The sequence below is a fragment of the Trichomycterus rosablanca genome, chromosome 2, assembly GCF_030014385.1.
Source record: "Trichomycterus rosablanca isolate fTriRos1 chromosome 2, fTriRos1.hap1, whole genome shotgun sequence".
NCBI classification, from domain to species: domain Eukaryota; kingdom Metazoa; phylum Chordata; class Actinopteri; order Siluriformes; family Trichomycteridae; genus Trichomycterus; species Trichomycterus rosablanca.
The window spans coordinates 23,286,235-23,300,619 of record NC_085989.1 but is presented as its reverse complement, the minus strand read 5'-3'; the positions used below and the strand labels follow the sequence as shown (position 1 = coordinate 23,300,619).

The 14,385-nt window shown below is 36.7% G+C and overlaps 2 protein-coding genes across 3 annotated transcripts; one reads left to right on the top strand and one right to left on the bottom strand.

Moving 5' to 3' along the window:
• The first annotated feature begins 1,286 nt into the window (after positions 1-1,286).
• On the top strand, positions 1,287-9,438 carry cpsf4 (cleavage and polyadenylation specific factor 4). Of its 2 annotated transcripts, none has more exons than XM_062990414.1 (8): positions 1,287-1,675; positions 6,519-6,569; positions 6,651-6,803; positions 6,888-6,983; positions 8,510-8,603; positions 8,705-8,777; positions 8,911-9,042; positions 9,140-9,438. In XM_062990414.1, exons 1-8 carry the CDS (start codon positions 1,573-1,575, stop codon positions 9,206-9,208), a joined length of 771 nt encoding a protein of 256 aa, XP_062846484.1. In that variant the 5' UTR covers positions 1,287-1,572; the 3' UTR covers positions 9,209-9,438. The 2 variants fall into 2 exon arrangements, with proteins under 2 accessions (XP_062846484.1, XP_062846481.1); XM_062990411.1 differs by having other exon boundaries at positions 8,866-9,042.
• Positions 9,439-11,635: 2,197 nt separating this feature from the next.
• atp5mf (ATP synthase membrane subunit f) lies at positions 11,636-14,039 on the bottom strand. Its single transcript, XM_062990410.1, has 4 exons — positions 13,985-14,039; positions 12,158-12,265; positions 11,955-12,071; positions 11,636-11,790 (listed from the first exon to the last, which is right to left on the bottom strand). The coding sequence occupies exons 1-4, from the start codon at positions 13,998-14,000 to the stop codon at positions 11,762-11,764; spliced, it is 270 nt and encodes an 89-aa protein (XP_062846480.1). The 5' UTR covers positions 14,001-14,039; the 3' UTR covers positions 11,636-11,761.
• Positions 14,040-14,385: the final 346 nt, after the last annotated feature.

Here is a 14,385-nt window from a genome sequence, read left to right as displayed (position 1 = left end):
CCGGCTAGGCTCCCTCCCTGACTTCTACCGAAGGGGGGAGGCGGAGCCCTGGGCTTTTTAGCACACTTCATTGGCTCCACCAGCAGTAAAGGAGGAGGAGCCTAGCTGAGTTTAAAAAAGAACGGCGCGGACAGAAGCGACCTCTTTCTTACGTGGTTGTGTGTCTAGACTGCAGGAGAAAGGAGCGCCGGTCGGCCTAGCTCTGATATATATTCACAGATCATTTTTACACTTAATAAAGTGTTTTAAAGAGTACTTTCTGGACTTCCCGACTGCTTTCTTCATGACCTTTTGAACTAAAAGATTTATCCTAACAGGCCCTCTAATGGTATGCCCTGCTCTTCTCTAGGGCCCCCTGGTAGGGGCTCTCATAACCAGGGCCCTCTAAAAATATGCCCCCCTCTTTCCTAGGACCCCTAATAGCCAGAAGTCGAAGTCAGAGCAGTGCCACAACGCCTCATCCATTTTCATAAGGGGCCCAAAAGCATGGCTAGGGCCCAAAAGCATGGCTAGGGCCCCCAAAAGCATGGCTAGGGGCCCCAAAAGCATGGCTAGGGCCCCCAAGAGGCCCTGGGGTCAAAGTCCCTAATAGTCAGAGGATCCTTAAAATGGAGGGCCCTCGGAAATAAAAATATATTGTATCATAAATGTTGATAGGCATCGCAAAATGTTTTGGGCCAGGGCCCCCCCGGGGCCCCCTGACCTCAAGGGCCCCTGGGCGCTGGCCCGGTCAGTAATCCAGCCATGCTTTCAGTTGATAGCCCAAAGCTTTACCTACTAGGTTACCACTGTACAACTGTTATTTTGATTTTCACCTCAAATTGTCTTGCACTGTTTGCTTAAAGCATTATTGCAAATAACCAAAGCTTATAAAGTTAAAGTTAAAACGTTACTTCTTTTGGACGTAGTGGTAAAAACTTAACTTTATTTTATTGTTAATTTAAAGTAAATGCATTGCAAAATGACACATTGCATTAGGGGAAAACGTATTTCCTAACAACTAGTTTATAAGTTATTTAATTTTATATACTTTTGGCGGACTTGGCGAAGACATTTTAATCAATTACAGAATATAGTGTAACACAGGTGCAAGCTGCTTAGTCTTGTTGTACATCACTTAATCCAAAACAGAATACTGTAAAACATGTTCACTGTTCTTTTTTAAACTATTAATAATAAATACAAGAAAGGTTATAATTACGACGGCTACGCACTGTATATTTGTTTGCGGATCACTTGGTTATTCTGCGTTTGATTGTATGTCCTTACAGAGAACAGAGGCTATGAGTGAGGCGTGCTGGTAGTGGCTGAAGAGCTGCTGCTGTTTTTATTAGCGTGTTGTTTTCCTATAATCCAGTATTTAAAAAAAATATGATTTAAAAAATAACAGCAGTTGCTATTTTTTCACAGAAAGGAAATAAATACAATTTGGTGTCTTACATAGATATATGAACTTTCTCTTTATCGAGTTTGCAGCTAATTGACATAGCATATTGTGCTAACAGGCTAGCTGTATTTGAAGTTGTCAGTTACTGTAAATAGTTTAGCTGGCAAAAAATACTGTTTACCAAAATGCAGGAATTAATAGCTAATGTAGATCATCTCAAGTTTGATCTGGAGATTGCTGTAAAACAGCAGTTAGGCGCCCAGCCGCTGCCGTTTCCAGGAATGGACAGTAAGTTTAACACTAAACTTCACTTAACAACAACACAGAGCAGAGATGGTGTAAATACGTGTGCTTTAATGTTTCATCAATTAAACCTCATTCCTTCACTGCTTTACATTATTGTTACTTTCATTTAAAACAAGTATGCACGAAATTCAAGTGTCTAAATGCTTTGACTGTAAATAGTCCAAGCACAAACCTAATATGCATGTTTTGTCACTGATATTGTATCTAAACAAAAAAAGTTCTGAACTACTTTTGACCATTTTTGACGTTTTGCCCTTTAAATGTTAGGATGTCAGTTAACGTTTGTTATCACTTTGTTCTGCTGTGTGAACCTTCTATTAACATTTACATGTGAACGCTGTTTCCATAGAAACACAAAGCCTATTGAAATTGTTCTGTAATCAGTATATGCGCCTATTATTATTATTATTATTTTTACAATTTATATAGTGTATAAACGGAAACTGGGCTGCTTGCACCCACTGAAGTTCTTGTTATGCACACAAATATTCAAATATTTGAAACTCAACACCCTTCGTCAAAATTTTTTTATCCTTAAACTCAACGTTTCCCTTAAACTCAACGTTTCCCTTAAACTCAACGTGTGTGTGACTGCTGCTTTGCTCAGCGCCCGGCTTGAGCAATGCAGTAAAACATCATGCGAATATGAGATGAAGATGAATCTGCATTTGTGTGGAATAACCGTCAGATTCACTCTGAAAGCATTCACATGTATCTGTGTTTAGCTGGACTTTTCTCCTGTTTCACTTTTAAACTTGTGTTACAGCTCGGGGTTCTGAGAAATTGTAAGAGTCAGCTTTTGTGAGAGATTATAAAACGGATAGTTCCGGTCCTAAAATCTGATTGGCTGAGCCGCGTTCGAAGCCGTTGTAAAATCCCCGATAAACTCACACCTATGACCATCTCACATCATTCCATATTAATACGCCACTGAATAGAAAAAGTTAATGTTATTTTCGCCCTCATGTTGCCTAGCAACACTGTTAATCGAACTATTTTGCGTTGCGGAAGAATGCTTTATTTTAAGTTTATACACAATAAATACATTTATGAATTAAACATTGTTGTATTTATTATATTTTATGTTGACCGCCGTTTTATAAAAGCAATAAGCCACTCGAGACCGTGCATTACTGTTAAGATTTTAGCACGGGGAAAGAAGTTTTAGGCACTCTGCTTCGCGTCGTGCCAAAAACGTCATCCCCGTGCTAAAATCACAGTATTGCACGGCCTCTCGTGGCTTATTGCTTTATTCTAAAATGCTTATTGTTAAAAAAAATAATAATGTAACTTAATGTATTAAGAGAATGACATAGACACTAAACCTCTTAATTATTACTGCTTATTTGTTCTCTCCACTAATTATGAAGTGTAAGAAAGCAATAAAGAAATAAAGGTAAAATGCAGGTTTTACTGTATTTTTGATTGATTTGAACTGTTTTTCAATTGTATTTTGGTGTTTTTATATTATATTTGTGTTATTTTCAGGGAAAAAGTGTCAAAAACAACCCCATTATTTTACATTATCCTAAAATATATGCAGTTCCACGGGACCATGGAACGCATTAACAGGCTTCCCATACATCCTTATGGGAAAAAAATATCTTTTAATACTCAACTCCAAGAACCAATAATAATAATAATAATACATTTTATTTGTTGGCGCCTTTCATGACACTCCAGGTCACCTTACATTAACTAAAACAAGAATTAAAACATACAATAAGTTATTACAACTACAACAAACAAATTATCACAACACACAAGCATAAAACAAAAAGTACAAGATATGTTAAAGTGAATAAGCCAGTTTAAAAAGTTTTAAGAGCCGTTTTGAATTCTGCGATGGATTGCAATGTTCGAATATGGGTGGGGAGTGTGTTCCAGAGTTTAGGTGCAACATAGGAGAAAGCCCTGGTACCCATTGTACTAAGGTTAATGGCTGGTTCTGCCAAAAAGCCTGCTGAGGAAGATCGCAACGAGCGGGAAGGAGTGTAAAACTGTAGAAGGTCTGTGAGATATGCAGGGGATAAATTATGAAGTGCCTTGAATGTCAGTAATAAAATTTTAAAATTGATCCGTTGTGAATTGACGTTGAGTTTCAAGCTACCATTGTACTTGGTTTTATGGGGCATTATTCCAAATGCTCTTGCAATATCACTGCCAAAACACTTCAGTACATCTGTCAACTGACAGCCAAACCATGTCTTGTCTTTCATCATGAATCGTATTGAAAGTATGCCCATACATGGACTAGGAAATGTATTTAGCAGCGATGATTTAATTTGGAGAGATAAAAATAATATCTCCTTGTCTACTTTAAATGGATAATGGTAAAATGTATAAAAATGATAAAGATTGATAAATTAAGAATGTATATTGTAAAGGTAATTATTGATGGAAATTACCCCAAATATATACAATTGTAATTTTTTTTTAACAATTTACAGTTTACTCTGTCGCCTTGCCTTAATTTAACGACTATGGCAGAGTTGTTTGTCTTTTTGGTTATGTTTTTCACAGTTATGTCACAATTTTGTGCATACTGCTGGCATCAGGGGTGGACGATGCATCTGATTTCCTTTTTCACAGTGTATGTAATTTTATCTGCCAAAATAAAAAAAAAAAGAGGTCAGGCATATTGTTAATTATTATTTTTTATACTAATGTTAGCTGTAATCAGAAACCTAAATGCCACACATACATACATGGGTCAAAGATGAGACGTAACTTTTTAGTGTCCCCACTTGATAAATAATATACAATTATATTAATATAAGTGGATATACCTTCAATCTACTCCATTTGTACATCTTTACTGAAACCTAAAGTAATTTTTATGGAAAATTTATGATTTTTGAAAAAATAACCCTTGAAACCCCCAAAATGTCATTCAGTGCAACGATCCCCCTACCTCTTTAAGTAATAAAACACTAAGAAAAAACTAATTAATCTTAAGTAAAACTTAAGATTTACTGCTTTGGCATAATTGTACTAATGTCATGTGTGACCTATTAAATAATATTCAAACAAGGGTTTTTTTAAATATTAATAATATTCAGGATACTTCAGTCCCCATTTTCCCAATCTTCAGTTGTCATTCAGTACAACGTTAATAAAAAGCCTTATTTTAATATTTGATCAAGTTACTGCAGTCATGTGACCAATTATAACAACAAAAGAAGACTCCTGGGGCCCCTTCAGCACACACACACGAGGTCAATGCATTTTAACATTATTTGATAAAAATGTCTTTTTACTGACACAGTACATTAAAGAACAAAACTGAGTGTCATTCCGTACAACACAGAAAACGTAATATTACGGTTAATCTTGTAAACAAACAAGGTTATTAACATTTAAATGTGAATATGTGTAGAAATGTCTTTGAGCTAAGGTCAATGTTAGCTTTTGCTAACCACTGGGATAACTGTAAAATGTGCTAAAGTAAAATTTCTGTCATTCAGTACAACAGTCATTCAGTGCAACAGAATTTCGCTGTTGCACTAAATTGACAATCACATTGTTATACTGACTTTATAATGTTTTAAAATTATTTTTAAATATTAAAACCACTTTTTTCCATTCTAGTCTTCCTTAATAAGAGCAGTAATTACAATGAATATTAATAATTATGTTTTTGATGAAGTGGTCCCTGAGATTTTGTTATTGTCAAGTACGATGACCTGCCATTCGTTGGGCAGATACTGCTGTCTGTAGGAGATGAGGTGCAAGTTAGCTGCATGCTACAAAATTGAAACAGAAATTCCTTTGTGTGGCCAAATCCACCTGATGAAATTTACTACCTTAAGTCTGATGTCAAAATCATAATCGCAGAACCAAAGCCATGTACAGCAAGAACCTCAATGTTAACAACAAAAGACTGGAAAACATTTGTTCAGTTCATGAAATAAAATGCGACTTCAAATGGTTTTCACGGCTGAATGAATTTAGATTTACTGCAGCAACTTTTTCACGTGTTATGACACAAATTCCACACTTCCACACTGTTCTGGTGTCTTACAAGTTGTTATGATGGCTTCATTAGCTATGTTTTTCATTGCCTTACTTTTTTCATGATGTAGTAATATTATAACACATACTTGCCACTGGTGTGGCATATTTTCATTCTACTACTGCTACTTTAATCAATAAAGAACTTAAAAACAAATTAAGTCATGAATATTCTGATGTAACAGGATAATTTGGAGTATGTCATTCAGTGCAACATAAAATCATCATACAGTGCAACAAAAACATTTGCTTAAAATAACTGTAATAAGTAATTATTATATATTTTTTTCATGTGAATGCAAAAGAATCCAGGTCTGCTTCATAGAAAACAGAGTTTGATTAGGTTTCAAATAGAATAGAATGTGTAGCAAAAACATCTTGTATACAAATAAACAAAATCCCAAGACGCATTAGAGTACAAACAATGCACAGAAAATTCAAAACAGAGTAAGTACAGTTTCTTCTGAGGTTTTAAATCTTTTGTAAGAGATATACTAAACTTATACATTTGAAGTGGCTAAGATTGTTCCTTGTGTGTGTATTTTGTCATAAATTAGTCGTTGCACTGAATTACATTTTTGTGCCCTTGTTGTGTGTCAACAACACTAAAATGATCAAATAAGCAAAATGCTGAGAAAAAAAATACATATTTACATAGGTGACACATTTGTGCACAATATTAAATGAAAAAATTATACAATTTAACCATTTTATTTTTTTGGTACTTGGAACACCCTATTCGTCTTTCACCCACATACATATTTTCCAGCTCTAACTGGCATACTGCAATACCCATTATTTCTTCTTGCAGAATCCGGTGCAGCTGTATGTGAATTCTTCATGAGGGCTGCTTGTATAAAAGGTAAGATTAATTTGCAGGCACTTTGGTACATCTGTCAGATATAGTAAAATCTACATGATTGATATTTTTGTCCTTTATCAGGTGGAATGTGTCCTTTCCGGCACATCAGTGGAGAAAAGACTGTAGTCTGTAAACACTGGCTTCGAGGTTTATGCAAGAAAGGGGACCAATGTGAATTTCTACATGAGTATGACATGACAAAGATGCCAGAATGCTACTTCTACTCTAAATTTGGTTAGTATTTTACTTACCTGTTCCTGTTCTAGTTAGTTCTTTCCATTTATTTTAAGAATAAATTAATTGCTTGTGTTTTTACAGGGGAATGTAGTAATAAAGAGTGTCCGTTTCTGCACATTGACCCAGAATCTAAAATCAAAGATTGTCCCTGGTATGACAGGGGATTTTGCAAGCACGGTAAGTAAAGTTTTTACTAAACCTGCTTCCTTCCTATTCATTTAGTGAAATTAAGAATAGTGGTCTGCCTTATTGTTTCCTTATTGTTTAAGTGATATATTTTTAATATTTTTAAATGTGATTAGGATTATTCGATTTCTAGAAATTGTGCTGTGTTTACTAGGACATGTAAAATCGTTATTTTGTACATGTGTAGCAACATGACAGAAAATAGAGAAAAAAGAAAGTTCTTGTCTTGTACATGCCATACAACTTGCTACAATTCTAAATTGCATGGTGCGGCATGAAGTCGAGAATCAGACAACGGCAACTACTGACTGTTGAGCTGCTGAAGTATCAAGCAAGAATTCCACTTGCAAACTGCAACAATTAGTATCCTTGGTTTCCAAACCATTAAAAGGTCTCATTAATAAGGAAGATGATGGATTATAGGGGTAATCATACCTCTTTCCCAACTTTTTGGAGTGTGTTGCAGGCATCAGTTTTAAAAGTAGTTTTAATTAAAAAGATACAATGAAGGTGATCAGTGAGAACATTGGAAACCTTTTCTTTCTGTTATTATTAGTTGATAACATTTCAAGAGAATTAACAAATCACAGATTCTTGTTCTTGTTTTTTCTGGAGGTGGGATTTGTAAATTACAAAAGTACAAATAAGAGTTCTTATGTTTTGGCTGACTGACTTGATTATAATTTGTGAATATAAACAAATTGTGTGCCTGCAGTTCATATGTGTCTACTATTGAAAATAAATGGCACATCATGAAGAGGAGACTTAGACAATGGCAACCACAGACTGTTGAGCAGCTAAAGTCTTGTATTAAGCCAGCGTTTCCCAACCTTTTTTGAACCACGGACCGGTTTCATATAAGATATAATTTCACGGACTGGCGAGGAAGGGAGAATTTGATAATATTTAATATTACTTAATAATATTACTCACAAACGTAAACGTATGTAAAATGAGCTCCCAGCTAGGGGTGACGATAAGTCAATAACACCTGAAATAGAAAGAGTGAAAACAGCTTTTCTAGCAATCTCTAATTATTCATTCTTTCTGTGCGGCCCGCAACTTAAGCAACTTGAAGAACTGCATACACAATTAGTATTCTTAGTTCCCAAATCATTAAAAAGTGTAATTAATGGGAAAAGTGATAACACATTGGTGAACATGCCTCTGTTCTAAATTTCTACAACACTACAAAATAATAAAAAAATTACAGTATGCAGTGTGTAGTTGTGTTTAATGTTGTGTTGTGTGTAATAAACAACAGTAGATTGGGAGCTAGTCCAGCATTTCTACTTATTACACCTTAATCATGGACTTAAGACCAGAAAACATTATAGCATTCCATCTAGAATATTGTTGGAAAAAATAATTAAGGTATGCTATAATTTAAGCCTCAATTAGTTATAGCTCATATCATTAAAATCAGTTACATTAACAATACTAATAATTATATTATTAAATAAAAACCGGCTCATGAAATACTGTCTATTAACACTGTGATCCTCTTTCTTTTTAAGGCCCGGATTGCCGACACAGACACACTAGAAGAGTCATCTGTGTTAATTATTTAGTAGGCTTTTGTCCTGAGGGAAAGTCCTGCAAGTTTATGCAGTAAGCTTATTTAATAAACTGCTTACATATTGTACACTCAATATTACTAATCATTGCATTCATTCACTTTAAACCTGTCTCGGACTGATTTCTGTTTTCAGCCCACGTTTTGAGCTGCCCATGGGTACAAACGAACAGCCACCACTGCCTCAGCAAGTTCAGACTCAGCAGAAGGTAAATACCTTTTTGTTGGCAGACAGAATGCTATTACAAAGTGAACTGTAACTGTTTATTAAACCCTATTTCATTTATCTCTTAAAAGCAAAGTATACAAAACCTGAACAGAGCACCGATGTCACTTATCCAGGTAACAACCAACAATGTCAGTGCTAATACAAACTATCAGAAAATGCCACATATGATGGGAGGTTCTCATAATCATAACAACACAGGAGGCCTCCGGGGTCCTCGTCCACTGGACCAAGTTACATGCTACAAGGTAACACTTCCTCTTCAGTAGGAATTTGTGATGTTTAATGTGTGTGTGTGTTTTTTTTTTTTTTAGTAACTGCTAATGTTCTGTCTGTTTTTTTCAGTGTGGAGAAAAGGGGCATTATGCAAACAAATGCACAAAAGGGCACCTGGCTTTCCTAAGTGGACAATAGAATTTATCCAGAACATTCCGCAGCTAATGAGGCTCTGGAGTTATCTTATCAGATGTAGAAGGACTGGTGCATTAGCCTTTCACTGGAAATGCTGAAAGGTCTTTTTTGTAATTAAAGCACTTTGTCAGGTACATGTGATGGGTAGTGGCTGTTTGGAGACTAATTGCGGTTCTCTGCCGGTTACACTTCAACAGGCAGAAAAATAAAGCTTTTCTAAGCTGGTAATGAAATGTATGTTTTATTTAAGTTACCAATTTCGGGTGCAAAACCTTTAGGGATTCATTAGTTAAGTGTAGATGCTTAAGTAGTTAATATGTGTAAATAGTTGATTAAAAGCTTTCAAACCCTAAAAATTGCACAGTAACCAGTATATTTTAAACATATTCATAAACATAAATCTGAATAAATACAGTAATAGCAGCCACATAAACTTTTGTCTTATCAGCTCCACTTACCATATAGAAGCACTTTGTAGTTCTACAATTACTGACTAGTCCATCTGTTTCTCTGCATGCTTTGTTAGCCCGTTAGGGGGCTAACGAAGCATGTAGAACTACAAAGTGCTCCTACTGTATATGGTAAGTAGAGCTGATAAAATGGACAGTGAGTGTAGAAAGAAAGATGTGGTTTTAATGTTATGGCTGATTGGTGTATTGTCTAAGCAATTGAGGCTTAAGGTTTTTGCTGAAGGGCCCAACAGTGGCAACCTGGCAGTGGTGAGGCTTGAACCAGCAACCTCTTCATTTTTAGTACTGTACCTTAACCACTAGTCTACAACGATTAATATCACAATCTGAATCTGCACATACACCAATCAGCCATAACAGTAAAACCACCTGCCACATATTGTGTATGTCCTCCTTTTAAGTCACCAAAATGCTCTCACTCATTAAGACATGGACTCCACACAACCTCTGAAGGTGTCCTGTTGTATATGGAACCAAGACGTTAGCAGCATGGAGGTGGGGCCCTCATGAATCTGACTTGTTTGTCTAGAATGTCAAGCTGTTTATTCTTGATCAGATTTAGATCTGGTGAATTTGGAGGCCATGCTATCTTCTTTGTTACGGTCCTCAACCCTTTCCTGAACGATTTTGCAGTGTAGAAGGGTACTGCCACTAGGGAATACTGTTGCCATGAAGGGATGTACTTGGTCTGCAGCAGTGTTTAGGTAGGAGGTATGTGTCAAAGTAACAGTGGTCCAAAGGTTTTCCAGCATTACACTGCCTCTGCTAACTTGCCTTCTTTCAATAGTACATCCTGGTGCCATTTCTTCCCTTGTTAAGCCATGCAAATGTGCAAGGTTGTCCACATGACCTAAAAAAAATGTAATTTATCAGACTAGGTCATCTCACACTTCTCCATGGTCCAGGTCTAATGCTCACATGCCCATTGTAGGTGCGTTTGGTGGTGGACAGGGGTCAGCATTGGCTCTTTAACGTGCGGCTTTCAGCTCCATAGGGCGCAAGCTGCGATACACTGTTGACCACGTTGCCCGTTTATTGTTTTGTACATCACAGTTTTGGTGCTTGTCAAAGTTCCTTACTCTTGACCATTTTTTTCTGCTTCCAAAACATCAATTTCAAAAACTGACTGTTCACTTGTTGCCTAATATATCTCCCACCCATTTACAGCTGCCATTAGAACCAGATACTCAACGTTATTAACTTTTGTCAGTGGTTTTAATGTTGTTGCAGGATTGTTTACATTCTATGAATGTGTGGTTTGTCACAAAAACATATTTGTAAGGAAACACCTCATGGTTGCTAGGGGTCAGAGGGTAGACAGGGATACATTTTAATATAAATTACAAAATGCAATAGCCTACCATTTTCAAACATTTACTTGACATGTTTCTTTTTACAATTTTAAACAATGGAATAGTTTGCTTTACCTTAAACCTTAAAAGTCAATAAGATGTATGTACGTATTGAATCCAGTTTTGTTCTGTGGTAATTGCTAGAGTTTCTAAAATCAAACAGCAGTTATTAAACCCAACTGTGTTAAACTTAACTTTGAGAGTCAGTAACTTGGCTCATTTCAAATTAAGAACAAAAGTAATTTAAGTTATTATAATTGTCACAATGCATGTTAAAATAGAATTTTCCCACTGTGATGAAGAAGCACAACTGCTTTAAATTGTGTACTTTCTGCATAACTTGCATTTACAATGTTTGGCAGGCTATTTAAGCAATTGAGGGTTAAAGGCTGTATTGAAGAGCCTTACAGCCTTTCAGTGATGTAGGCTTAAACCAGCAATCTTCCAGTTACTAGACCTGCATTTTAAGTGCTGAGCCATCACTGGGTAATAGACTATAAAATTAATTTTCAGTAATACATTCCCGTTTAAATTTTAAAACTGCTACATAAACCTTTTGAAGGAAAAGGAACAGTTTTCCCAACACTGCTAAAATAAAACCAAGACCGTCACTTAATAATAGTTTAATTCTTGGTCACAAATTACTTTATACACAACATAGAAAGATGTGCCGATCACACTGGTGCAGACAGGACAGCCCATATGTCTTGGTGGTCCATGGTGTCCAAGAAGCTTTAATGGTACTTCCTCCAGCGGTCATGCTCTATTAGAAAGAGAGAAATGATCTTCATGACAATACAGCACCACTTTTATCTAGTCATAATGTAATGAATTTGGTGTATTGGCTAGACATTGCTTGACACCACTGAAATAATCAGCGCAATAGAATTAGCGCTAAAATCACCGCCTTGAGAAAAGGTTACTTACTGATGTGATCGTATTCCCACACATAGCTCAATACGACATATCCAGCGAGGATCATGGCAACGCCACCAATTCCTCCTTTCTTCACATTGATGTACTTGTTGTAATACCCATCATAACCTAGGAGACAGAGAACAGCAATGTGATTTAAATAAAAAATCATTTAATTATTAACATTCAGGTGTATGCCACAATAAGAGTCCTACCTCTTCGAACAGAACCAATGAGGCCATTAGGTGTGAAGTCCCTTGTACCAAACCAGGATGGCAGCTGACCAAGCTTCACATCCATAAGCCTCTTCTCAGCTAAGGGCACTAGAGGAGGAAAATTTGATTTGATTTGTTTTTTAATACGAGAAAGTATGTGGTATAGGGTACAACAGCATACTATGAACCTTAAATTAAAAAGATACATATAAAAGGTACTATATACATATTAAAGGTACAGAATACATACCCGCGAGGGTATGTATCACAGTGACAATGACATTTTAGTGATTTCACTTCTACACATGTAGAAGCTTTTACACAATACACATAAAAATAGAAGTGCATCAGCTCAGTCTTATTATGTCATTATTCATTATAGTTTTGCATTTTCCCCCAATTTTCCTCCCAATCCAGTCGTATCCAATGACCAGATTGCATTATGCTTTCTCTTTACTGATGATCTCCTCCCTGGTTGAGGACAGCCGAGACTGACACATGCCCCCTCCGACACGTGTACAGTAGCCGACTGCATCTTTTCACCTGCACGAGGCGAGTTCATATGCGGATCAGCTTTGTGTACAGAGAGCCACACCCTGATCTCCATTACCCCTTGTCTCTGTGCAGACGCCATCAATCAGCCAGCAGAGGTCGTAACTGCATCAGTTATGAGGTCCCATCCAGCACCCTCCCTGAACAACAAGCCAATGTGGGGCAAGCAATGTGGCACAAAAATTGAATGCATTATCCCACCCTCACTCGGATCCGAATTTGAATTTTAGGTGTGCTTTCTACTGGCCGGACGCTTACACAGACATGATTGGCTGTGTCGCTGGGAGGGATGGTGGAAGGGATTTCTCTGTACTGCTGCAACATTGGTCTCTGCTAACTGGTCAAAGGCATCTGCACAGAGATGGTGAATAATGGAGAACAGTGTGTGACACACTATACTTGATACTGCTCTGTGTGAACTCCTCTCCGAAGGTGAATAGAAGCGACGGCACAAATGTTAGAGGGGTCATGTGTTAGGGTGAGGTCCTTCTCAGATACAACTGAGTAGTCGGATGTGACTAGATTAAGTTAGGAAAAATGCACAAATAGAAAACACAGTAATATTTAAGACCTTAAATTAGTAAGCTGCAAATTTAAATGTTGAAGGATTAGTGGGCACCATGGCATGGATAAAGAATACATGTAGTACTGTGGTATTATATGTTAATGTGTGGATAGTTGTAATGGGTGATGGTGTGGTATCAGCCATCCCCAGTTTAAACAGTCACACAACACAACCTTGCTAATAGTGTGATTAGATGTCAGATTTGAAACCAATCTGCACTGTACAGATGAAACTAATCATGAGTGGAACAGTTAGAATAACAATGCACATGATCAGTAATGGAACTAGTGCTGTCTATGCGCTTGTTACCGAACTTGCCATACTGTCTATATATTAGCTCGTCAGTGGTATCTCGTCCCCTTTATATAGCACAATAAATACTGTAGGAAATGACTCAGTATTTCAACTATATAACAGAGTAGAAGTCTCAGTGACAGCAGTAAATAAGAGTTGGTGCTGAATCTAATGTGATATGAGTTAGAGAACATGACAGAATTACACAGTTCCAGTCAGTGACACTCTGAAAGTCCTTGACGTGACTTCAGTAAGCTAACAGGCTAACTGTAAACACGCTCGTTACAATAAACACCTCACATATAAGCGAATATTTTGCTGTTCTACTCTTATTAAACAGCCAGTGAGAGAATAAACAAGCACTGTGTTATGTTTTATTAAGTACACTTATAAAAACGAACTGTTAAGAAGCATACCTGGTCTGTCCGCCATCTTGCTGTACTCTTGGAGACTGGCGCGATGGCTGGTGGGAATAAAATGGAGCGGAACTACAGTGGGCGGGGCTGTTTGCTGTCCGGTCATGACGTATGTTTTGTATCGTTAAATGTTGTGTTTTCTTAATAAAGTATAATTTAATATAATATTCACATTGTATTCGTTATAAATGAATACATAATTATATATATTTTTTCTCGTAAGTGATATACACTGATCAGCCATAACATTAAAACCACCTCCTTGTTTCTACACTCACTGTCCATTTTATCAGCTCCACTTACCATATAGAAACACTTTGTTGTTCTACAATTACTGACTGTAGTCCATCTGTTTCACTACATACTTTTTAGCCTGCTTTCACCCTGTTCTTCAATGGTCA

Bases quoted from the DNA above. Each gene is read 5' to 3' on its own strand.
- cpsf4 (XM_062990411.1), top strand. From the start codon at position 1,573: ATGCAGGAATTAATAGCTAATGTAGATCATCTCAAGTTTGATCTGGAG. The intron at 1,676-6,518 runs GTAAGTTTAACA...TTCTTCTTGCAG, and splicing joins GCCGTTTCCAGGAATGGACA to AATCCGGTGCAGCTGTATGT. The intron at 6,984-8,509 runs GTAAGTAAAGTT...TTTCTTTTTAAG, and splicing joins CAGGGGATTTTGCAAGCACG to GCCCGGATTGCCGACACAGA.
- atp5mf (XM_062990410.1), bottom strand. The intron at 12,072-12,157 runs GTAGGACTCTTA...TCTGTCTCCTAG, and splicing joins CATTGGTTCTGTTCGAAGAG to GTTATGATGGGTATTACAAC. The intron at 11,791-11,954 runs GTAAGTAACCTT...TCTTTCTAATAG, and splicing joins GTGGGAATACGATCACATCA to AGCATGACCGCTGGAGGAAG.